The sequence below is a fragment of the Neovison vison genome, chromosome 3, assembly GCF_020171115.1.
Source record: "Neovison vison isolate M4711 chromosome 3, ASM_NN_V1, whole genome shotgun sequence".
Classification (NCBI taxonomy): Eukaryota; Metazoa; Chordata; class Mammalia; order Carnivora; family Mustelidae; genus Neogale; species Neogale vison.
Genome location: NC_058093.1, coordinates 64,902,832 through 64,929,633, shown reverse-complemented (window position 1 = coordinate 64,929,633; position 26,802 = coordinate 64,902,832). Strand labels below are relative to the sequence as shown.

General features: G+C 41.3%; 1 protein-coding gene across 4 annotated transcripts in view; it reads left to right on the top strand.

The window, feature by feature from the left end:
• The window catches only part of STK39 (serine/threonine kinase 39), a 302,762-nt gene that overhangs the window by 232,516 nt on the left and 43,444 nt on the right, over positions 1–26,802 (top strand). For 3 of the 4 annotated variants that reach the window (XM_044242263.1, XM_044242266.1, XM_044242264.1), the window contains exons 15-16: positions 3,229–3,281; positions 7,352–7,420. In XM_044242263.1, coding sequence (XP_044098198.1) covers positions 3,229–3,281; positions 7,352–7,420 — 122 coding nt within the window. The remainder of the gene's footprint in view (positions 1–3,228; positions 3,282–7,351; positions 7,421–26,802) is intronic. The other variant, XM_044242265.1, reaches the window with a different exon arrangement.

The window sequence follows — 26,802 nt, the reverse complement described above, 5'->3', positions numbered from 1 at the left end:
AGGCATTTTTCCAACTATATTTCAACCTGATGAGACAAGTCTACTACTCACAATCAATCACTGTGATCTTTTCAAAGGCAAGTATTTTAGGTTCAGAGTCATAAAAGAATGACTCGATTAGGCAACCTCCATAACTCGAGCCATAGTTGATGTAGAGATTATGGGTATTGGATATTGCTTCTGTGGTATTAATTTTGAAAAAATCAGGATGTGTGTGATGATATTCTGGATACAGTTCTTATACCTCTCTTCTGATAGCCTTAGTAGGACAAACTTATTTAGACAAGACTGACCAAAAGAGAGAGAGAGGGAAGGAACAATGACCTAAATTAGCATCAAATCAAATTCTTTTTCATTTTTTTCCTTTTCCTGTCATTTCATTATTAAATACACTATAAATACTTGCTTTCTTAATGATCTTTTTTTTTTTTTTTTCTCACTGGACTGTTTTAGTTCTGATTCGGCCTTTGTTGATATATAGCACATGAAACCAAGACTATTAAATAAAAGAACACTTGCTGATCTATTTATGGTAATGTGAAAAATTTTGAGGAATATTGTTTTTCTCAAAAGTGAAAGGAATTGCGCTTTTCTGTATTTGCATTAGGTATTTCCAGTGTAGAATTGTTGGTCCTCAGTCTGCCACTCGATCTGTCAACTTGGAAAGACCATTGAATGCGCTCATCTAAAAAAATGGAAAACAAATAGTACCTACTTTGCATATCTCAAAGATTGATTGCTGGAATCAAATGAGATTTGATTCATGAGATTTGGTATCAGTGTTTCTCAAGGTGTGGTCCTATGATCCTGGGGTGGAGGGGTCCTTGAGTTGTTTCCAGGGAGCCCATGAGGTCAAACTAATTTTATAATAACGTTAAGAAATTGTGTGCCTTTTTTACTCTTATTATTTCAACATTTGGAGTGGAATTTTCCAGCGACTGGCAACATGATATGTGATATTGCAGCAGATTGAATATAGAAGCAAAAATAAGAACCCATCTATCTTAAGCCAGACGTTGTAGAGGTTTACAAAAAGAAAAAAAAAAGTTTGAGAAACTGCTGATGTATATGAAAGCACTATGTGAATGTGTGGTGACATTGGTAGATAAACAGGGCCACAGGCAAAGAGCCCTACAGTGGTAGGCACTGACTGTTCATGGCCTGCCCCATCTCCCAGGCGGGGTCACTTGGTCTGGTGTCCAAGATGATCTCTGAACCATCTTCCATTGTCTGCAATTTCATATGTTGGTCCTGTGTCTACTTTTTCAGCCTGAGGTTCCATAATTTTCGGTCCTTGGTCCTGAAAAGAAGATGTTAAAAGAAGCCAGCTTCAGCTGCTATTATCAACCCCCTCCTCCATCCTATTCTAACTCTGAGAAGAATAGTTACAGTCAAGGTCAGGACACCTGGGAAAAGATGCACAGTAGTTTAAGGCTCTTATATGACTATGGCCTGAACTTGGGCATCCCTTGGATTCCTAACCCTTACTTCTCTGTTGTGGAAAAGTGCAGACTTAGGCCAGCTTCTCTAGGCATGGGAGAAGGGCTTTCTCTAAGTCAGTACCTTGCTTTTGTCATTTTTCTGGGCCTCCTGCATTTAGTGTGGTAGGATGTCATAAGACCTAAAGAAGCCAACTCAGGCTGGAGACCAAGAAAGGCCCAGAGACTGGTGGCATCATGATGTGGGCGCTGTACATAGAGACCTGGAGATACTACCCAGGGTTCTAGAGTTCCAAACTGGAGAACTAAACAGGATTTGATCAGACTCTCCTGGCACCAGAAGGAGGCTGTTTGCGATGGGCATTCAGGCCATCTCTGTCTTTCTTGGATCTTTGGCAGCTGACCAAATAGTTGAGTGTTTGTAGAAATTATTATTTCCTGTTTCCTACTGAAATTTCTTACGGTACTTTTATTACCTTTAATTGTAACATCTGTTGAGAGTTACTCATAATATTTTAGTGTTCTTATGGGAATTTAAAACCATTCTAATTATAGCTCACTGCCCTATATCATTTCTTGAAATAAAACTCATATCTTAGGTATTTACTTGGGCCATATTTCCCTAGTGTCAGTTTTTGGATTGAATATACATATATATGTATATAGTACAAGGTTTTATGTAGGCATTTTATATTACTTTTAAAAAGTTTATTCATTGGATAATTTCACAACATTCAGGGGTTCCCCTCTATGTAGAAAAAAATTTTTTTAAAGATTTTATTTATTTATTTTTTTGACAGAGCACAAGCAGGGGGAGCAGCAGGCAGAGGGTGAGGGAGAAGCAGGCTCCCGCTGAGCAAGGAGCTCAATGCAGGGCTCTATCCCAAGACCCTGGGATCATGACCTGAGCGGAAGGCAGAGGCTTTAGCCCACTGAGCCCCCCAGGCGCCCCTGCCTTTTAAAAAATATTTTATTTATTTATTTGACAGACAGAGATCACAAATAGGCAGAGAGAGAGGAGGAAGCAGGCTCCCTGCCGAGCAGAGAGCCCGAAGCGGGACTCCATCCCAGGACCCTGGAATCAAAATTTTTTTTTTTAAAGATTTTATTTATTTATTTGTCAGAGAGAGAGGGAGAGAGAGCGAGCGAGCACAGGCAGACAGAGTGGCAGGCAGAGGCAGAGGGAGAAGCAGGCTCCCTGCCGAGCAAGGAACCCGATGTGGGACTCCATCCCAGGCCGCTGGGATCATGACCTGAGCCGAAGGCAGCTGCCCAACCAACTGAGCCACCCAGGTGTCCCTTAATAACAAAATACATATCCTCTTGTGGGCATTTTGATGCATGATTTAATGGACAGTGTTGTCATAAGCTTTACCACTGAGACTATCTTTCCTATTTGTTTCACTTTGAAAAATAGTTGCTGAAATACTATTTTCAGGAAAGATATGAAAAATGTCTCAAATAATGTTCATCCTAGACTGAAATCTGAAATTTTTAACTATGGAATTATATTTAAGGTTACGGATTGAGTGTAGATTTTATGAGAGGATATTTTATTTTTGGAATTTTCTGAAGTAAACATGTTTATATAAGGTAAATTCAATCAGTTAAATATCTCCCCTTTATTATTGTCATAACTATCTCTTATTTTTGAGGAAGTACTCGGAGGTAACCCAAAACTGTAAATTCTGTCTACATGTTAGTAGCATCTTGTAAAAATTGGAATACATTTAGTTTGATTAAACTGTACTTCACTGGATTTTAATGTGCTATGTGTTATGTGTTTCAGAAACTCCAGAAAGGAACTTAATGACATACGGTTTGAGTTTACTCCAGGAAGAGGTAAGTTTTAATTGAAATTATAATTTTATTGCTGCAAAGAGCATTGAAGAAATTGATTACCAGCATGCGACGATAATTTGCTATTCAAAACCGCTCTCTCTAAAAACGAAGAAAGGGGGATGGAGGGAAGGGAGGGAGAGCGGAAGGGTTCATAGTAATGGGGGAGAATCCAAACTGGACCCACCACTACTGACTGCATGAATTCCTGTGACATGCTGCACGCTTTACATACACGTACAGATGAAATACGTGAGCTCAATCATGAAGTATACTGGCATGGTGACATAGGGCCTCGAGGACCCTGTGATACTGAGCAGCACAGAGCAGTCCTAGTGAGAAGTGAGCCACAAGTCAGATGTCACACAAAAAGTGCTCTACTTCTCCCCTCTCCTCTCATCCATAGAGCTCAGTAGGAACGTTGCAATCCGCGCACCTTCCAGGGCAGGCTGCTTGCCTTCTCAGCTCCTGGATGCCGGGGGCTCGCAGACCTTGTCTCATTTCTTGTAACTTTACGCTTGACTAAATGCCTGCTATACAAGAGAAACTCATGTAATTTTGGTTAATTAATGGGTAAGTAACACATATGAACAGCCTTTGGAGACCACAAGATTCTTAGTTAAACAAAAATTGCTATTTCCACTCTTTAGTTTATCACCAGAATAACCCAAGGAGGTGAAAGTCAGATGCTATAATGCTGAGACTTATGGTTCTCCCTGACCTCTCGCTTCAGATTTTTAAGGACATGAAAGCAGCCTCACTGTCTATATTGAAAATCTTTTAAAACACAATGCATGAGGCTCATATGTTTGAATATATTAATATACATTAAGCTAATAACACTCCAAAATTATTTGTGTATTTGAGAGCTCCATGTAAGTTTTGATTCGATTAAATAAGTCGTATTTGCTAAAGTTTTGAAAATCTAACATTACATTGTTAGAAATGCAAGAGGACGTAAACTCAGACATGTACAGGAGTCACAGCAAACGGTGGGGATTTCAGGAAACTAGACAGGCCTGTCTGTTCACGTTCAGTTTAAAAACAACAACAACAACACTGCTAGCCAGACAGAACAAGTTCCTGGGCCAAATGTGGGCGGAGACTTGCTGGCCCTGGTGTCTAGTCCCCTGTCAGCACGGAGATTTAATGATTCCCAGTCTATTTGAAATAAAGTAACATATGAAATACTTGTTACAAAATATAGGCAAATAAGGCCCTGATAAATTTTGCTAATTGATCTTCCTTTCTGGGAACATCCATCCTGGGCAGTTTAAAGTCAGTCTATGAAATCATACAGCACCAATTGCTATTATCCAAAAGCTCTGTATTTTGTCACGATATGAGAATATTGACCAGCCAATAGTGTGATAAAAATCTAGCAATTACATAATAACTGTTTCAAATAGGGTGCGTAAAAGAACAGATGCTTTTCTCAAGGGTTCCCCCCCCCATCTAATTATCTAAATTTGACAGCGGCAGTAAAAATGAATTTGAATTTCAAGAGATCACAAAGAAATGAATTTCCAAGTTGAGGATTTGGGGGAAGAATATGGCCCTCTCGGCATCATCTGGCCCTTTGTGCTGGCTTTGGCAGCCTCGTTTGACATTGTGGGTTGAGTCTGCTTTTGTTTCCCAGAAAGCACTGTAGCGCTGGCTTCCTGATGATAGCTGGCCTTCCCTGGGCGGTGGGCACAGGCCATTAGTAACGGAAACAGCATGGGTATATCACTGTCCCTCTGGGACTGCCGATGCTGTCTGCATTTCAGATGCTGTCTGCACTGTTCATGCCTGCATATTGTGTCTGTGCTGTACGCACCCATAAATGTGTCATACGTCATAGGGTGTATAACACAGACAGAGCAAATATTCTCTGTCTTCACTTGAGAGCGAGCCGTCTGCATTTATTATATTGCTGTATATTCTGTAGACCAGAGCCTATAGGATTATTTATGTTGATTTAATCCTGTTTACACATTAGGAATGTTAGGCAGCTTAAAGAAAAATGTTACCATTTCCCTCCCAGTCTCTGTTATGAACTATTACTGATATATTACTTACATGCATACAAATTACTTGGTTAATGGCCCACAAACGTGGACTTCCCCTTTGGGGTCAAAAATGGCCAGCATGACCCTTGACCCTTGTGCTATTCGAAAGCAACTCATCTGGGATTCAGGGGTCCTGAGAACAAGAGGAGATGCTACAAACTTTAATCGCTGGGAGTGTCCTTTGCCTTGGTACTGTTTTAGTGATAGCCCACAATGTGGATTTGCTTGATTATTCCATTTTCAACTACATTCCGTGAGCATAGCTCCTTACTCAGATGTAGGATCTTATTGATACTTTAGAGGTGGTGATAACAATCCAGAGGTTTTGGTAGATGATCAGTCCAGAGAAATGCCATCACTGCCTGCTGTGTGCCCTGCTCCTACTAGGTAGGCACCTTACTTTAACATGCTTTTTATGGAGGAGTTTCTGGCAGCCTCCAGGAGGATGAGATTATGAACCCAGCATGTTCCACAATCGACGTTGTGAAGCTACATCACATGCAGAATAGAGCCTCTCACCCTAAGTATCATGCTATGGGATCATTTTATCCCTGAGAGAATTTTATAAGTTGTTTTTTTGTATTTCTAATAGTAAGAAGAACCCTGACATAAGCCCACCTTCTATGGAATCTCATACTTGAGGAAGATTCCTTTTTCCTTTTCCATTTCCTTCATGTTATTCCATGTCACTCATGATAAAATGGAACGAGTAAAATGATGGACTGCCACAATGTCTTTAGACATGCATCAAGTATACAGTGGCTCTGAAAGCGTTTTACTGGAGATCCTGGAGACCGGGCTGTGTATGAAAGGGAGAAAAGAGAGCACGTTAGAGCAGGAGGTACATTTCAGATGGTTTTTGGCTGAGCGTCATCATCATGGCTGCCAATGAAGGAGTAATTACTGTGTCCGACACTGGGCTAAACACGTGAGAACCCACCAATGTGGAAGATAACTTTACCATCCGTGACATGCTCATGTGAGCGCTCACGCACGTGCACACACACTCTCCGAGGGCAGCCTTAGGCAGAGCAAACTGCCACTCTGTTTAGATGCTTGTTTCGTTCAGCAACGATACATGGAGGTGCTCCCTGACTTTGGGACACACTCAAGGTCAAACCTTCTTTTAGGTTATTAGCAGCTGCTGAGCCAGTCTTTTCTTACCCAGCTACAGTTCTGGACGTTTGTGATAATGTCAGAAGGCCATGGGGACCATGTCCTCTCCCTTGTAAAAACACAGGGGTCCATAATGGTTCTTTTGAGCACATTGCCATTTACCAGTTTCTCTTTACAAAGTCTTCAAACAGACTTCTCTCATATTACCATGTTCATTCATAACCTTTCAATTAAGTGATTTTGGTTATATTCACTTGCTACAGTCTGTTCAGTCCCATCTTTATGAGATTTCTAACTCCTGTCACTTATCATTGAGAAACTACATTCTTTTATACAACCACATTTTCTAAGAGAATGAATCTGTTGCTATCAAATGATCAATGTCATGTTAAAGGAGTTTCTTAATAGCATAAATTCAAATAGCTCATCTTAATAGTCCAACAAGCTCAAAGGCTGTTTGTACCAAATATAAGGTTGTGTCAAGTGCTGCCTGTTCAACCTTTGCCATAAATTCTGACTCAGTAGCTACTAATGATCGAGAAGGATTGATGATGGCTGGAATTAACCTTGGCAAGAAAGAAAAGCAGTGTCATTGGGGGCCATTATGAGCTAACTTACAGAGGTACGTTTGAGGATTAAGTCAGGTGGTAGCCAAAGGGCAAATGTTTCTCTGAAAATGAAATCATAATTTCATTTAATCGCTGTTGAATAAATACCAGGATGCAAATTATATATGGCGAAATATATTTTATATTGCTTCTGATTTTCCCTTCTGATAGAATCTGAATTATTGAATTAAAACACACATGGGTGATTTTCATAAATGAAAAATATCTTTTACATTGTCCTGGGTTGTTGATTTTTATTTTATGGTTACTAATACATATTCATTTCACATTTGGACAGATACGGCAGATGGTGTATCTCAGGAGCTCTTCTCCGCTGGCTTGGTTGATGGTCATGATGTAGTTATAGGTAAATCATTTTTTAGTATACAGTGTCATTTTGTTGATCTATCAAATGGAAATGCGTTTAGAAATGAAAGTTTTCATAAAGGAATAATTTACTCGGTTTTTTGAAAACTTCTTGAATTCTTTTATGTGGGGGAAGCATGTATGAGTCATATTTAATCTTTTTTAAAAAGCTCTTAATGTAATTCTGTCCCATTTCATATGAACCTCACTCATTAGAAATATAACAAAGAGCCTAGAAGACCCAAAAGCCCACACATAGCAAAAATATGAGACTGTAAATTTCCATGCACCAAGTGCACGGAACCTCTAAGTGCAGGAACCTCTAAGATCCTATGTCAGAATTTTGTTGGGCAGAGTTCCAATGGACTTAGGTATCGATTTTCCCAACCATTAACAAGATTCATCACAAAAGTCTTAAGATTGGATGGGACTTAGAGATCATTCGGGCCAGTTCTTTCACTGTACGGACAGGGACACGGATTCCTAAAGGGATTCCGTGTGTTGTCTGCGGCCATGCCACTGGGTTGGGGCAGTGGAGCTTTACTTTGGGCACGGGCTCCAGTTCTACTGCTTTGAGAATGCACAGGACTCGCTGTCAGGAGCAGGACATGACTGATGGACTCCCCAAAGGGCACAGGAGGCAGAGAAGCTGTAAGAGGCAGATGCTGTCATCTAAGAAAAAGTGTAGCCTGGTTCCACCTAGCATGACCATGAGACTGTCCATGCTCCTCAGATAATCCTAAATTTGTGAAGATTTTATAATGGAGCCCATCACTGGGTATTCACATTGATGGCCCTAAGTAATTAAGATTAGTTCATATGCTATTAATGTTAACTCTAACATTAACTAATTATATTATTTGCAATTATCAAGGTAATTAGGATAATATATATGATGATAAAATGTCCTTTAAAAATAATCAAATTAAAACTGATGCTTAAAATGACTTGGGCCCCACGTGCACCCAAGTGTTTATAGCAGCAATGTCCACAGTAGCCAAACTGTGGATATAACCTAGAGGTCCATCAACATCAACAGATGAATGGATAAAGAAGATGTGGTGTATACACACACACACACACACACACACACACACACAATGGAATACTATGCAGCCATCAAAAAATGAAATCTTACCATTTGCGACAACATGGATAGAACTAGAGGGTATTAATGCTGAGCGACATAAGTCAATCAGAGAAAGACAATTATCATATGGTTTCCCTGATATGAGGAATTTGAGAGGCAGGTTGGGGGGTTTGGGAGATAGGGAAGGAAAAAATGAAACAAGATAGGATTGGGAGGGAGACAAAGCATAAGAGACTCTTAATCTCACAAAACAAACTGAGGGTTGCCGGGGAGAGTGGGGTAGAGAGAGGGTGGCTGGGTTATGGACATTGGGGAGGGTATGTGCTATGGTGAGTGCTGTGAAGTGTGTAAGCCTGATGATTCACAAACCTGCATCCCTGGGGTAAATAATACATTATATGTTAATAAAAATAACTAATAATTTAAAAAATGACTTGGGCCCCTTAAATGACCTGTTTTAACTTAAAAAGAAAATCACTTGCTCAAAATAAATCTTTTCCCCAATAATGCTGAAGACTGTGACTGAGGAAGCTTGAGGTGGATACGCTGACCCATCAGAGTCAGAGTAATCTGTTCCTATAAATTCTATAATATAGGTCATTATAAAGTGAATTACTTGAGGGAGTAACTGAGGTTTTAGTGGGAGATCAGGATTCTGAGAAAGAATCTGTATCTCTTGTGTTATTGATACATAAGTGTTATCTTGTGTTATTGACAAACAATATGTCATAAATGTGAAGATACCTTTATAATTGGAAATAACTGAGCTCTTTTCCTTTTAATTGTATATGATATACATATTGATTCCCCAGGGAAACTCTGACTCGTCTGCCAAGTAGTGCATATATAAAGAGATAGAGACATATTTTAAAGAAATGTGACATACACATATATACAGGTGTGTGTTTATTTCCTTGTGTATTCCATCTCTCACACATTCCTTTAGAATCTTGCAAGATCTCATGGGTAGCTGAATGGCTACCAAAATGTTCAGTTTGAACATGAGGGGGAGCCTGAACAATGAGGGCAGCTCAGCTTTGGTGGTGTCTACAGTAAATTCCATCTTAGAATTCTTTCTGTGGTGTCTACAGTAAATTCCATCTTAGAATTCTTTCTTGATATATGTAGATACTTTTCTTATTAGATAAAGTGAGCCTCTACCTTCGTGTTGTACTTGACCTGACAAAATCAGGAGGAAAGTTAGTGGTTTGATCAAGATCCCTTGTAAGGTGTGTTTTCCCTGACAAGAACTATCGTCCATACACGAAGCTGCCTGAATTAAAAATAAATAAAGATAAGAACTTTCTTTTAAACACCTGCTAATTAATGTCCATTATTGGGCAAGAAGTTAAGGATGAAATAGTCTTTTGAACTGAGTTGATCCTGGCAGGTGGTAGGGAACATGAAGAGTAAGAGAGATTCATGGAAAGATACTGGGTCACAGGTTTTTGTAAGCATGGGCTTGCTTCATGCCTTCAGTCAAATCAGTGTTACCCACTGCACACTCCCCACCCCCCACCCTGGCTCAGCTGAATCTAAACTGAAGGATTTTTTGGAGGTTGAGTTTTTTTAAAGGTGGAAATTAGGGTAAGTGCAACTTTCTGTGCTTTAAATACAGTATCAGAAAGCTTCTGCTTTGTCATACTTATTCTGCCAAAAATTTTTGATTTTGCCTTTGTTCCCCACCTTGGAGTTCTCCACCTAGGGTGTGAGAATTAGACCAAGGATACAATTCCTTCTCCTCTGATAGCACTAAAAATGCCCTACAGGGATAGGACACCTAAGAGTTACAGTCTTTGCGAATTTCATTTGATTATTGCATCAATTCCATAAGGTAAAAGGACAGGTTGCTTTTAATCCATATTTAATGGGTGTAAAGGGGAGGTCAAAAGAAGTTTCTGGGATGTTGTAGCTTGTCATGATCTTTGAACTTGGCTTTTATGACTCCAAGCCCAGAGCCTAACCCCAACCCTCCCTGTGCAATCAATTCGGTATCTTCAGCCTGGAAAAGTAGACCCAGATCCTTTTAAATGATGGTTTTTTTGGTTTCCTGGTAGGGGTTGTTGAGGGGGATAGCATATCCTTACATGTTTTTCATTTATCAGTAGGTGGTTTATATTTTAATTGCAGATTGTGAGGTAAAGTGTGTAATTCTGTCTCCCTCGAACCTATCCAGCAGTTCTCTGCCTTCTCCTTTATCCTCTGCTTCCCTCTTTTTTTTTTTTTTTTACATTTTATTTTATTTTTTTTCAGTGTTCCAAAATTCATTGTTTATGCACCACACCCAGTGCTCCATGCAATACTGCCCTCCTTAACACCCACCACCAGGCTGCTTCCCTCTTTATATTTTTATTTCTCGCTTCTTACAGGAAGTCCTCTCTTTGCCCCACCCCCGAGACAGCTCTGTCTCCACCCCCTTACAGCTAAACTCTTCAAGAATTGCCCCTGACTGTAATCCCTTTCCTCCCTCTGTCTCCTGAACCCACTGCAGTCAGGTCTTTGACCTCCCCCCTCCTCTCACCCTGTGCCTTTGCAAAGCCCCGCCTGGGGAAGGCGCCCACCCAGCAGGGGATGAGCCCTGAGTTGGAGCAGAGGTGGGCGCAGCTGGAGCAGAGTGAGCCTGAGGAGTAGAGGGAAGATCCCTCATCTGTGAGTGAGGGCAGGCCACCGTCCAGTACCTCAACCCCCCAGTGACTCCATTGTTTTTCCTGCTACAAGGCACATCCACAGCGCTGGGCAGAGTTGACTATGCCTTCCTCCATGAGAACTTTTTCTATTTGGTTTTTAGGATTCCATTCTTGGTTCTCCTACCTTATTGGTTGTTTCCTTCTCAGGCTTTTTTCACTGGTTGCTCCCCATCTCACTGACCTGTACATATTAAAATGAGACTCATGTTAACTAATATTAACCCAAGGACTCAGGTTGCGTGTCTTTCTTTTCTATAGTAATCCCTCACTCCTTTGGTGATCTCCTCTCGTTTCATGGTATTAATATTTTCGTTTTCTAATTCCCAAATGTGTATCTCCAGCTCATACCTCTCCTTTGAATTCCAGACTCCTGTCCAGCTCCCTCCATGGCATCTCCCCATGGAAGGCTGGTAGTGTCCCAGGTTTACTTAACATCAGAATCCAGCCCCTCATGTTTCCTCCCACTTCCCCTGGCCCTGCTCCCTGGATTGATGCCAACTCTATTCTAGTGCTCCAGCCAAAAACCTGCCTTGTCTTTGGTTCTTCTTTCTCTCCTACCTGATGGTCAGTTTACCCAAATGTACCCAAGATCTGTCCATTATTCCCATCCTGCTTCCCATCCCATTTCAAGCCTCTCTGATGAACCTCTCACTTGAATTACTGCATTCATCTCCCTGCTGGTCTCCCTACTTCTGTCTTTGCCTCCATTCAGCCTGTACCGTACAAAGTAAACCAGATACAAAAGGCCCATGTAATGTGATTCCATTTAAATGAAATGTCTGGAATATGCAAAGCTATAGAGTCCAAAAGTAGATGAGTGATCGCCAGGGGCTGAAGGGGAGTGACCGCCAATGTATGCGGTTTCTTTTCCGGGTTATGAAGTTGCTCTGGAATTAGAAGTGATAATGGTTGCACAACCTTGTGACTGTACTATAAACCACTGAATTGTGTGCTTGGAAAGGGTGGATTTTATGATATGTGACTTATATCTCAACTTTTTATGAAGCTAGATCACATTAATGCTTTAAATAAAAGCTCTCAAATGGCTTTTCCATCCCACATCTCAGGGGCTTACAGTCTCCTGCATGATCTGTCCCTTGTCACTTCTTGGATTTCATCCCTCACTTCTGCTCTCCTGTTGCTCATTCCACCCCAACCATAGTGGCATTTGTCCTTGCTTTTCCTTCTGCCAGATCGCTCCTTCCCTAAGTACACCTGTCTACGTCCTAAGGTTTAAATACTGCCTCTCAAAGGGGCCTTCCCTGACCAGCCTACTTAAAATTGCAACCCATCCACCCCCCTCCTCCCCCACTTCCTCATTTAATCATTTTACCAAGTCTCTCTGGGTGTAATAGGCTGTCTGTTTCATTTATTTAGTTAACTACATAGGATTTTCCCCTGGAGCCTAAGTTTCTTAAAGGGCAGGATTTTTATCTGTTTTGTTAAGTGCTCTGCTCCCGCCTTCCCAGACTTTGTACTTCACGCAGCTGGTGCTCTAGAAACACTTGTTAGAGTTCAACAAATGTCATTCTTAAACACACAGGTATCTCATAACATTTACTTCAGGAACAAAGGGTTTTATGAGCATAGGATCCTAGTATCTTAAGGATCTTATTTTGGGGAGTACAGAATTCAGGTAGCATTTTATAAATATGAAATACGTTCAACTTGACAACTGTACAAAAAAAAATAGTCTGGTTCAGCTTAGAGTGTTGTCCTCCAGAGATCTGAATGCTTTCTTCATGTATTTTTCCATCTTCTGTAATAGAAAGGGGTTAACATTTAAAGAGATTAAAAATCTTTTTTCCCCCTTTAGAATTTTCTCTTGAATTAGAGTAAATGTTTATAGCAACATTAAAAAAAAACCTGGAAGAAGCAATAGTATATGTTACAGAGCAGTAAATGTTAGGATTTTACTGTAATGTAGCGAACATAAGTTAACAACAAATCCTTAGCACCTAGCTTCAGGGCGATCTGCGTTTAGTGTGGGAACCTTTACAAACCACGGTTTGGATTGCAGAAGGAATGGTGCAGTGACATGGAGTGATTGCTTTTGTGCAAAAGCACAGCGGTGCAGAGATTAAATGCACTGTGTGTAGGCTGAAATCATAAACGCACTTCAGTTGAGCTTAAATACAGCTCTACCTTCAGGCAAAGAGCAGAAGACATTTTTAGGCCTTGAGTCAGTGGAAACAGATAGGACTGGCAGGGCTTCCTGGGGGGGTGTTGGTTTAAAAAAACAAGTTAACTTGGTAAGATGCAGAAGTTGGTGATCTGCGTTTATAAATTTGGGTGTGTTGCTTGCCAGGGATGGCTGCTAAATGAAGATCGACCAGATCTGAGTCCCCATTTCACCTGTTTCAAAGAGGGATCCCAAGGATCACTGATACAGTGAGGCAAGCAGAGCAACTTGTTTCCTTCGCCTTCTAATTAAAAAAACAGCCGATCAGAAGTTTCCTCTGCAATAGCAGCACCGGGGAGGGGAAAAAGTGACGAACGAAACTCCAACTCATGTACAAAAGACCATAAAAATTCTGAATTTTGTTCAGGACTTGTGATACAAGATCTTTTTTAAAAAAGATTTATTAAAGAGAGAGCACAAGCAGGCACAGAGGGAGAGGGAGAAAAACGCTCCCTGTTGGGCAGAGAGCCTGATGTGGGGCTCGATCCCAAGACCCCGGGATCATCACCTGAGCTGAAGGCAGACACTTAACGGACTGAGTCACCCAGGCGACCCGAGACATATTTTTGAGTCTTCTTTGAATGAGCATTAGAACCTCAGCAGTAGAAGGAACATCAGTGGGTGTCTGAAGCTAGACAGTTGTCCATCGTGCTCAGCAGCTCCTGCAAAGGCCCCATTTGGGGGCTCAGGTTCCACAATGCGTGAATGCTGGGCAGCTGCCTTCTGGAAAAATGTCTGCTAACTGTTCTTTGCTGGGCTTCGATACCACCATTTCCTGGCTTTTAGGATATATATCTATATCTATCTATCTATCTGTGTGTGTGTGTGTGTGTGTGTGTATGCATATATATACACACATACATATATTTTATATTTTTTTATTTTTTATTTTTTATATATATATATATATATATATATATATTTTTTTTTTTTTCCCCCTTTAAGTGGAGGTTAGAACCAGCTGTTGGAATTTCTGTTTCCTGAGAAGGGAGCTGTGTTTCTGCAATCATTTATACAATTTCCTGTGGTGGAGTTTGACCAGCCTGACTCGTTATTACCGTACCAGAAGCTGATATTAGCTATATAGATTCTCAGAGCTCTCTCAGCGGACTTTTGGGCAGACTGTTGATGGCCCTGGAGTGCTCTTTTCCTGCAGATGAGAATCCTGTTCACAACCTGTCTGCCCTTCAAGAGGTACCATAAATGTCATCTCCATGAAGGCTCTGTTGCTTGCCTCTTCTTAACAGATCCCGGAAGACAGATTTTCTGTGTGGCAAACACCAGAGACCTGTACTGTACCACGTTTAGGGACCCGTGGCCTTCACCGTCTTCTTTCCGGTGCCTGCCTTCTCTTTGTCTAGAGGTTGAGAGTGCCTTTAGGGCAGGGTGAGTCTTCTATTTTATCGAAGCTCTGCCCTTCTTGGCACATGTAGGCACTAAGTAAAGATGCCTATGGATCAATGAATACAGTTAATTCCATCTGGCAAACTTCATGCTGGCACAGCCCCTGGATGGCTAATTGGAACAATACAAATATTGTTGTACCTTCTCAAAACAGAAGAGCGATTCACCATAATTAATGCTTTCCTGTCTCTCTGCTCCCTTCACCTTTTTTCTTTTCCTAAGAATTGACTTCTCCCGTGAATTTTGTGTCTTGGGAAAGAAATATGGTTGGCCTTAGAAGACCTTTTTACTTCTTGGACTTGTTGAAGCCTCAGTGTTTGTCTCAAAGCCTACACCCTGAGATGTCCCTAACGCATTTATCTTAGGTGCTTGTTAAAAATGCACATTTCTGGGTTCCAGTCTAGAGCCATGGAATCTGGAATCTTGGGCTTTATGAGTGTAGAAATTTGCATTTCTAACATGCATCCCAGGTAATTCCTATACCCAGTAGACTCTCCTGGCCGCCTCTTTGGTTTCTGCCTGCAGTAACCTTTGGAGACTGTTTTGGCTTATTGCGTCGTCTGTATCTTTTCCAATCTCACTGACCTCTGTTGCTTTTCTGCCTTATTTGAGTCTTTTCTCCTTTTTAAGAGTCTGTTTTAAAACTGTGCCAGTTAACTTTTTAAAACTGAGTGTGTATAAATGGTATAGATGTGCGGCCATACCTCGCTGGTATAAATCTTTACCATCATGAGTCAGTACAGTTTTTATTAAAACGACTGCAGGTCGGGAAGTGATAGACATGGTGGCCTTCAGCTTTTCTGCTTCTAGATAACGGCAAGGTATCTTCCCGCTCCAAAGTGTGCAAGCAACAGAAACTCTGCTTGGTTGTGAGCATGCCGTTGATGTATGAAGTGCTTCGTTCCCCCAGCTATGGCCAGGGACAGTACAGGCTGTTGTGAGTGAGCTGGGATTTCTTGAGCAGCAGTATGCTTTTACAATGAAAGTCTTGGGAAAGCGTGAACATATTCTCTTATATTCAGTTCAGTGGCTATGCTGTGATGTTTACTGATGTTGAAATTCAGTAAAGGAAAACTTCCATTAAAAAATATTGTCTCTATTTAAAATATTGGCTCTGTTATACAACTGGCCTATGATTTTCAAGTGGTGACAGATAATAAAAAAAAGGAAGAAAACTCCTTAAGCCCTTTCTGGGTTTTAGACAGGCTTGGTGTTAGTTGAATGATGTCAATAAATGCAGTTGAGTGATTCCTGATTAAAAGTTGTCTGTATGTTAAGTTTAATAGTCTAGGGAATTAAGGACTGGAAGGGGCTTGGGAGAAATATGCTGATTGCTTTCCTTATATGTATTTTCCAGAAATAGATGAGCTGTTTAATACGGCACAGCGTTACCATTTTCAGGAATACGCAACATTACAAATTTGATTGTAGCTCATTGCTCCTGGTTTCCCAAGTATCTCTTTTTTCTTTTAAAAAGTCTTTATTGAGGTACCATTCCCAACACAGGACCAGTTCTTTTAACATGAAAAATTAGTATACAGAAATTATTTAAAAATATTTACGAGTGTTAAACTGGACTATCTCATAGAAAAGTATGATGCATTCAGATGAATGACAACCAGTTCTAGCTGAATTAAAATACTCAGAAATCGAGTTCTTTGGAAAAGGCTGGAAACAGGTCTGTATAAATTTGTAGAACGCACACACACACACTTTTGACATTACTTTAGTCACAGACCTAAGTTAACGTATTTTTAAGTTTATTTGCAACAGAAAGACAGACTGAAGTAAGATATAATTCTTACTTTAACAGCATAATTTTTATAGTCTGATGACCATACTCCTCCTGCAACCCCCCCCGCAAAATCAGGGAATTAAACAGAAGAAACGTTTTCTCAGGACATCACCTCAGAAAATAAAATAAGCTGCCCACACTTATGAGGAGATTTGGTGTCAGCCCCACCCACCCCCTCTGTTTACTGATCTACAAATTCTTTTTTTTTTTTAATTTTTAAATATTTATTATTGAAATGTAACTGCATGCAATATTATTTTTTTTCTCCCAATTTATTTATTTTCAGAAAAACAGTATTCATGATTACTGTTTTTCTGATCTACAAATTCTAATGGAAAGTCATTGGCTAGGCAGAGATAAGAGATAAGGAAAGTGATTGGCTGACTTAACTGTTCATAAAGACAATCTGATTTAGGATCGAGGAGGCAATTTAAAATGAGCTTTCAAGGGCACTTGGGTGGCTCAGTTGGGTGAGCGCCTGCCTTGGGCTCCCTGAAGTCATGATCCTGGGATTGAGCCCTACATCTGGCTCTCTGCTCAGCAGGGAGTCTGCTTCTCCCTCTGTAACCCCACCATGCTTGCATTCTCTGTCTCTCTCCTCTCTGAAATAAATAAAAATCTTAAAAACAAAAATAACCCTTTCAAAATACAGGCAGATGTTATTTCCAGGACTTCTAGAAAATCATAGAATAACACCTGTAATTTCCCCAAAGGTTTTCTCAGTTTCTGTGTTACATGATTATGAATTAGTGCAGCAGTAAACCACACAGTAAGCCCTAATTTTCTAATTAACTTTGTCACTTTTTATTTGGTTAGGAACTGTGGATCCTTTTTAAAACCACTGATACATGTAGACTCCAGTTAAGATCTGTACTTAATTTCACTTAAATGAAACAAGAGCTTGCAAGTGGATTAGTCTTAGATATTCACTAAGTTAGCAGTCCGGCTTTTTTCAGTTCCTTTAAGCTGTCCTGCTTTAATTCATCTTAATCTGTGTTTTAACTCTAGAATCTGATATGCCTGAGGATTACATTCAATCTAGCCAAACTTTCTAACTGTAGAATTACAATAAACTCCCAAATAACCAGTCCCTACTTATAGTGAGAATATCTTTCTGGTGAAAGTAAAGTAGGTTTATTCTTGGGCAGGAAACTGAGGCTTTCTAATATTACCATTTTTTTTGTGTGTGACTACCAGGTGTGTTGGATTTAAATTAAATAGTTCTTTTCCTAACATTCTGCCCTATTAGTAGATAGTAGATTGATCTGTCTTTAGGTGTAGTGAGTGAGGGACTGTGTGTGTGTGTGCCCACTTCAGAAATCTCTGGGCCCACGTGAATTTTAACTATACCATCAATAGTATAGTATTGTAGATACATGTACGTGTTCAATTGTGCTTGTTAATAGATTGACAGGCAAATCTCCTAATCCCAAATCAAATCCTTGCTATTCTTTTCACTCTGCTAATTGAGATGAAAGAGAAGTACTGCCTCCTAATTTCTTACATAACAGAAAATAGAACTCCTCGTTTACCCAATCAAAAAAAAAATTTAAAGCCAAGAAAGAAAATTAGGTCAACATTTTTGATGCAATGTGGGTTTGTCATCACTATTTTCAGCTTCATGTCTAATTATAATCTTAAATTTGATCCTGTAGCTTGCATGTGCTTACCATTTTTTAAACAAAGAAGACTGTCTTGCCAAACCCAAGAAAACATAGTTTTTCTTCTTGCACTCCTTAAACTGAGTATCCAAAAGGTATATAAGAATGTTTTCACCCCAGATTCATTTCAAGATCAGGAGAGACTTTGACTTGGCACATTCACACTTTTCCCATTAACATTTGTGCCCAATTCTGTTCTGGAGCTCATGTTCATCAGAAGTAGCCACTGTACTGTATAAGCTATGGCAAGCATTCCATAAATGCAGGTGTTCCTGGAGGATTTCATGTCTGGTGAGACATAGAACCATCCAGGAAGAATCTGTGGTTCAGGGAAAAACTTCCCAGCCTGGCTCCATCCCCCTACTGCCCAGGCACTCTGTGGCCGACCATGAAGAAGGAGCTGCCCGTGAGACTGGGAGTAAAGTTCTTTTTTTGGCCTCACTTTTTAATAGCAAAGTGCCTTCATCTTCACCCATTGGGAACTTGGTCAGCCTTAAGAGGTTTGTTACTTGAGATGAGAACATCCCATTCAAAGTATCTTTTCAGTAATAGACCCCCAGGAGGTCTAATTTGTAACAGATTTTGAGACTTCTTGTCCGTTGGTGATTGTTAGCTGGGTCTTTAGAAACTCAATATGTTCATGACCCTCTTCGCTGGATTAATGCATCTGGGGTCAGAATTCTGCCAGTTCTCTTCACTTTTTCATCTGCCTGCGAAATGCAAGGTCAGAAGGACAGGAGAAGGCTTCCAAATGGCTTAGGCGCTAACCTTGCTTTCTTTCCGTAGGAGCTACTAATTCCTTGCATATTTCTCTTACTCTTTTGCTTCTCATTTTTGTAGTTGTCCATGGGACTGAGTGGTGAGTTGAGAATGGCACGCACTGGAAATTTAACAGCTAATAGAAAAGTAGAATACACATTGGAGGACATGATTTGGACAGCACTATATTTGGGAAACATGAATGGGTTCCAAGGATCTCTTAAAAAAAAAATGGCTTTTTTACTTAGTGCTCATGAAAATTGTTATGAGGTAAGGAATGAGTAAGAGACATTTTCAATATTTTTTTAAGATGGATTTTTTTAAATGTCCAAAACACAGAACTTTATACTTTAAATTTGAGCAGTGCTTTCTATAGTTAATTAGCAATAATTAAATAGAAGAGGTCAGGCTTCTTGGCATAATCTGAAATATCCATGCACTTCAGATGTCTTCAGACTAAATAGCTGTTAACCAGCAAGAGCAGAAATTACTTACTGGGAGTCTCCAAAGGGCTGTGTCCCAGGGGTCCTTAAATCACTTTCTCAATGCTGGTAACTGTGTGGCAGCTCACTAGTGTCCCCTAGTTCCCTGCCCAAGAGACTGAAGAATCCTCACAGGTGTCATCAGCCAGTGTGAGTGACCTGGTGCCTGCAACAGCGATGCTGCTTTCTCAAGGTCCTGGGGTACTTCCTTTTATTGGGCCAGAGTGGCACCTGCTTCCATGCAAAAGTGGGGACTGGGGCCTCCTACTGTCATCCTTTGTCATCCAGGTCTGGAAGCTGCCCTACAATGTTTGTTCAATAAGCAGAGCATCTACTCTACTCTGGGCCAGGCCTGCCAGGTCAACGAAACAGAGTTCTTGTCTCCTTGAAGCTCCTAGTCTTAAGAGGAGAGGAAGACCCAGGTGTAAGGAAAATCACAAATTGTGCGAAGTGCCCTGAAGAAAAAAGTGCTCTTTTGGGCTCCACAGAAAGTCATACACAGGGGTCCTCATTTAGACACAGGAGCAGAGTAAGCCCCTCTGAGGAAGAAACGTGAGTGACATGTCCGATTCAGCCCCTCTGTGCAGGGCAGGGAGGCACAGCTTGTGCGGAGACAGCGAACTCCGTGAAAGATGACCAGTGTGACCAGATCAGGCCAATGAGGAGAGGATGTCCTGACATAAGGCCAAGCAGGAGGCAGAGGCCAGACACTGCAGGGTCTTGTAAATAGCCCTTCACCAAAATGCCTTGTTAAAACCAAATCCTAGCGATTCCTCATGAATTGAGTCACGAGGGAGGTGAAGTCTAAAACTTGGCACCCTGCCTGCCCTTTTCCTATCAAAGAGGACAAAGGGATGCTTTCCTCTAGCCTCATTCATTCTGCAGGGAGTCTATTAGCCATAGTTTACATGGCCTCGGATCTCTCTGCTGCCTGGACTTGATTCCCATTTGACCCAGGTGTGTGGGAACCCCAGGAAGAAAGGACAGTAGCCCTGGAGGACTTGGGAAATAAAAGCTGAAACGATGTTTCAACATTCTGTGTCCATTTAAGTTTGAGGGCATTGAAAAGCGACTTGTAACTTACTGTTTGGGGATCAGGAGAACTCCAGAGATGCCTTCAGGTAATTCCGAATCCAATTATTCTACCAAAGGGAAGTCAGGAGTTCTAGAAAAGGAAGAAACTTGGGCATTGATTGCAGATATTTGCCTTCATGTATATTCCCATGGAGAATGAAGTATATTTTCCATTTTGTAATAGTGCCTTAATCTCACACAAATTATGGTGTGGGCTAAGGTAGCATTATATATACAGTAGAACTATTATCATTATAGTAGAGTACAGAAGACATAAAATATTCATGTTCTTTGGGTTAAAGCAAACTTGCCATTTCAAGTCCATTAATTGCAGTTGAATTTAGCAAATTTTCTTTCAGGGACTGATACTCTAATTACCTAAATTAAAGTAGGCATTCCAGTTAGCCTTATGTTCCGAATGCAGGCGTAGTAGAATAAGCTCTTGTTTAGCTAACCTTTGTCTCCGTGAACTGGATGTTGAGCTGAGACCGTGTTTTCTCCCAGTGTGATTTCTAGAGTGATTATAAACCAGCAAAGCTATCTGATCATGCTAGTCATTCCTGTTTTTAACCCTCTTTTTATGGGCTTTATTCTCTATGCAGTACTTTCTAGGAAATAAAGCTTTCCAAATTTCTGGAGTAGGGGAGTAGAGACAATAAAAACACTGAATGGCATAGAAATTACTATACAGAGCCCTGTCTAGGCTCCATTATCACACAGGCTCCATTAACTGACATCTCTGGTAATTATTTAAATAACTGATCGCAGATTGATTGGTTATTGTTTCTAGGGAGGCCTCGTGGCTTTCCACATCGTTTACTGATATTTATGATTTAATGGAGCAAACATCCCCATCTTGTTTCATAGACTTTCACCATTGGAGACACGCAGAGACAATGTGATGTAGGCAGAGAGCCCCGGCTTTCAAATTAGAGGCAGGTTCAGATCTCAGCTCCAGATGGGACTTGAGGAAGTTAACTTCATCTCCCTAGGCTCAATGTCTTAATCCGTAGAACTGTCAGGAGTCTTCATTCGATCCCATGGAAAGGTTAGCGTGCTAGCAGGCGGAAAATGATGGTCCTTTCCTCTTTCTGGTTTGAGCTCCATTCATCTGCCCCCGCCCATCAGCTATAAGATGTCTTTAGTGAGACACCAGCTAGAGGCTTTAAGGCAGCCCTGTGTGTTCCGCCGGTAAAGTGAGACTGCACCAGTTAGCCGGGAGTGGATGTGGAAACCCCATGAGGGCAAGAATGGTTGCAGCACTGCAGTCTCCTGGAGTCCGTGAGGTCCCCCACACATACCTCTCCTGCCTTGGAGCCAGCCACGGGAGTTTCCGCTCTGGCCCAAACAGAGCAAGGCAGAGTGTGGGAGCCACACCATGAAAACGGACACTCAGGAAGAGGCAACTGGATAGTGGGCCCTACCAAACAGTTTACTTGCAGTTAGCCTGGAGGTGACTCTTAGTTTTCTGCCTATTTCCCTGTGACTGAAGTTGCCCTGTCCTCCTGCAGGGGAGGACATCACACACATGTGTACTGCTTGGGCCAGGAAGAGGGATCAGGAGAGAAAGGTGAATCCCCGGCCCCAGGAGGCCTGCGTTTTGAGCTCTGCTTCCATAGCCTATGATCAAGTGCTTTCTCTCTCTGGTTTTGAGCTCCAGTTCCTTCCCCAAGTCCTACCTCTTTCTCTGATACTTGGCAACAGGAATCCTCATCAGTCAGGGGGAGTTTATATCCTTATCCCAGGGAAGCGCATGCTTCTTTTCCCGAGGGAGTAGAGCCATGCTCCTTGGTCTTAATGGAACAACTCAAACAGAAAATGTTGCAATAAGCCTAATATTTCTACAAAGGGATGGCCGATTCTGTGAACTCGACCTCCTGAATTCAGTAACGCTCTCAGGTCCCTCTCTTAAATGCATTGGTGGCACCCTAGGCATCCTCTGCTTGCCACGAGGAGATAGAGAAAATACTCTAGGATTCCCCTTCCCTAGCTCCATGTCTGCTCCCGCCAGGTAAACTCTGTGTTCATTAGAGTCTTACACTTGTTTTCATAGGTTTTCTTCTTATTAAAATTATATCACTTACATCCCTGCTAAGATAGGAGTTCAAAAAGTGAGTTGTTTCCTTAAAAAACAAATGGGATGCTTTGGGAAATCTGATTAAGGCAAATTGTTAAACTGTTGTTAAAGCTGGAACATAGAACTAAAAAGGTTTTTTGAAATCTAGGATTTTTTTTTTTTTTATGTAGCCTTGCCCTATGTCACAAGATTGGTAAATGCACGTACATTGATATGATTTAAGTTAAAGCATTGAATTTTTTTTTTAAGATTTTATTTGTTTATTTGACAGAGAGAGAGCACAAGTAAGCAGAGCAGCAGGCAGAGGGAGAGGGAGAGAGAGAGAAGCAGCCTCCCTGCTGAGCAGGGAGACTGATGCGGGGCTCGATCCCAGGACCCTGGAATCATGACCTGAGCCGAAGGCAGCTGCTTAACCAACTAAGCCAGCCAGGCGCCCCAAAGCATTGAACTTGAAATCTATTTGTATCACAGTTTTACGTCTCCCTGCTCAGACTGTCCTGTTGTTACCCAGTGAGGCTGTCTAGCTGCCAACATTATCAGATAAGATGTCTTCTCTACCTACACACAGGGCTGGCAATGCAGTTCTCAGGACAAAATGAACACGTGAGGTCCCTTGTTCTCAAATTAATAAGTTCAGAATGGTCCCAACAGAGGGTTATGTCGGCGCAGAGCCTCTCTGTGCCTGGGTCCCTGTGTGTCCGCAAAGACTGAGGTCCCGGACCAAGGGGCTGGGAAGAAGCAGTGGCGCTTGAGGGTGTCCCTTGGTTTCCAGTGCCAAGGAGCTCCTGCTTGTGAGAGGCAGCTGCCGTTGCTGAATTTCTGGTTGGGAGCTCTTTATACTGAGCCAAATCCATTCAACTTTAATCTCTGCCCAATGGAGAACATCTCTAGTCCCCTCTCCAAATATTGATCCGGAGCCCACCTCTGTTTCTTCTTCTCAGTGAACTTTCTTCAGTGCCTGTATGGTTTCTTTAAACCTCCTCCCATCTCCTCTCTCTTGCTACCCTCTCTAGTTTTTCTTTTTCTCTTTTTTAAGGTTTTATTTATTTACTTGACAGAGACATAGAGCGCAAGTAGGCAGAATGGCAAGCAGGGGGAGAGGGAGAAATAGGCTCTTCACTGAGCAGAGAGCCTAGTGCAGGCTCGATCCCAGGACTCTGGGATCATGACCTGAGCCGAAGGCAGATGCTTAACCCACTGAGCCACCCGGGCACTCCCTCTCTAGTTTTTCTGTATCCCTCTGAAGGGCAGTGCTCATCCTTACACTACACAGATGCCCGATTCCTAATGTGCTATGGCATTTCAGAGCTTAGACAGGAAAGGAATACTATGGTTCCACTAATGACATCACATGTTTTCTTAAAATTTTAGATAATATAAATACCAATTCTTATACTGAACTTGATAGCAAAGAAAACTACTTTGTTAAAAAACTGTTAAATGTTTTATTATGAAATAATTGAAATTTGCAAATAAAGTTTGTAAAAGACTACTTCACTTAGCATACTTCTCACTGAGGTCTGCATCCCAGTTAGTCTTTTTTTCCCCAACTGGCTGCTACTTACCCAACATACTCACTCTGTATTAATATAGTTGAGTTTTATGACCTGAAGGCCTTAACTCTAATATTACTTTTCTTTGCTTGGGCCCAAACAGCCTGTCTCTAGCTATACTGGAGACCTCCCTCCAGGGAGTTCTAAAGTCAACATTCTTTCTGGTATAATTTCTAAGTTTATTAAAGTTCTATGAAATGAACCTTGAAAGCATTATGCTAAGTGAAAGCAGCTAGACACAAAAGGTCACATATTATATGATTCCATTTATATGAAATCTCCAGAATAGATAAATCCATAGAGACAGGAAATGGATCAGTGGCTGCTAGGAGCTGGGGTGGGGGGGGAGGCAGGGTTGGGAAGTGACTGTTTAAGGATATGGGGTTTCCTTTTGGAGTGATGAGAAGAATGTCTTAGAACGAGATAGAAGGGGTGGTTACACATTTCCTATGTACTGAATCATGGAATTGTTCATTTTATTTTACCTTTTTTTTTTTTTAGATTTTATTTATTTATTTGACAGACAGACAGCACAAGTCAGCAGAGAGAGACTAGGAAACAGGCTCCCTATTGAGCAGAGAGCCCAATGCGGGGCTCGATCCCAGGACTCTGGGATCATGACCTGAGCCAAAGGCAGAGGCTTTAACCCACTGAGCCACCCAGGCGCCCCGGAATTGTTCATTTTAAAAGAGTTATTTTTGTGTTATGTGACTTTCATCTCAAAAAAAAAAAAAAAAAAGAAAAAAAACCTACTCTATGAAATGATATTTAGATATTTGGAATCCAGCATTGTACATAAATATGGAAATCAGTAATGTTGATTTTTTTTACTAGTAACTATATGAGTATTGTTTACTATATACCCAGTCTGAATACTACCGTTTCTTGGTAGGCAGGAAGATGGTTACAGACAGTGTAGCAATTCTTGCAGATACATAGTGTTTTCAGAGAAAATTAAGTTCCTGTAATATTTAAGATGGTGGTTTCATTGTCCTCCTAGCAAATGGAAAGTTCTGTAACTTTTTCTTAACATCTTAGGTACCAGAATGTTCTCTCTTGCTGTTCATTTAAGCAGTTCATAGGTTGGTATAAGACTGTATTCTTGCGGCACCTGGGTGGCTCAGTGGGTTGAGCCGCTGCCTTCCGCTTGGGTCGTGATCTCAGGGTCCTGGGATCGAGTCCCGCATCGTGCTCTCTGCTCAGCTGGGAGCCTGCTTCCCCCTCTCTCTCTCTCTGCCTGCCTCTCCATCTACTTGTGATCTATCTCTGTCAAATAAATTAATTAATTAATTTAAAAAAAAAAAAAAAGACTGTATTCCTGACTGGCAAATGAAAGTTGTTGGGTCAAACCCAGAAAGGTTTCTTCTGGGGAGACTCCAAAAGGGAATGTCTTCTAGACAGAGTCCTAAATATGGCCTCATTTGTATTTAGCCTACTAATGTTCATTTCCAAATAACATATAACATTTCTAGCAGATTGTGGTATTTTGAGAAACTGAAAAGAGAGAGGGAATTTTTTTTGTAGTTCTGTATGTTTTTGTATGGCTACAACCAATGCCTCTCAGAAAACCACACTGGGTAAAAGTTGACTTTTAATGTTTTAAAGAATGGGAATGATTCTCCAGAAGAAAGTGCATTTTCAACTGGAATCATTTAAGCTGAAGGTAACAAAATGGTTAAAATGGTTCCCACAAGGACTTTAGCTCACAGACCTGGAAATCCAGAGGGAGAGAAGGGTTTTGGGGTTGTTCAGCATATCCCAGCGGCATCGGTCAGGCCTGGGGTCTTCCCTCTCTTAGCCCAGTCCCCACAGCTTTGACTTTGTACCACGGCTCATCCCTTCATTGTCCTAAGAGGCTTCCACTGACAAACAATGCTATATGTTCCCTAATTCACATTTGGCCTTTCCTGGTCCTTACTAAAGAGCAAGAAAGCTTCTCTCCTAGGTGCCCCCAACAAGCTTTTCCCCCTCTGTCACTAAGCCCCATGAGCCCACCACCCATCCCTAAACAGACCAGTGGGTGTGGGGGCTGAGATCCCCATGAACTCATGGTGGGGCATTGGCCACAATAACCACTGCTGACCCCACAATCATCTTGTTGAATAGCATTACATCTTCTTCTTTTTTTAAAAGATTTTATTTATTCATTTTGACAGAGAGAGATCACAAGCAGGCAGAGAGGCAGGCAGAGAGAGAGGAGGAAGCAGGCTCCCCGCTGAGCAGAGAGCCTGATGCGGGCCTCGATCCCAGGACCCTGAGATCATAACCTGAGCCGAAGGCAGCGGCTTAACCCACTGAGCCACCCAGGCGCCCAGCATTACATCTTCTTTTTAAATTTTCTACCTTCTAGGTAGAGAAGGGTCTTCAGAATATTTGTTGTTTTGAGGTGAGGCCATGGTAGTCTAACATCCTTTCAAAAGTGCTATTTAGATGTGCAATTTGCAGCCCAGTTTCAAAAGTGAGGACTATTAAAGAGGAGGAAAAACCAAAATGTGCCTTTATTTGTGCTCGTATTTCATTGGTGAGCATCTCCTACTTGACAGAAGAGCAAAATCTAGTTTGCTTATGAACTTCTTAAAAATGTCGCATGCTCTATGGGTTTGTTTTTAATAGACAAAT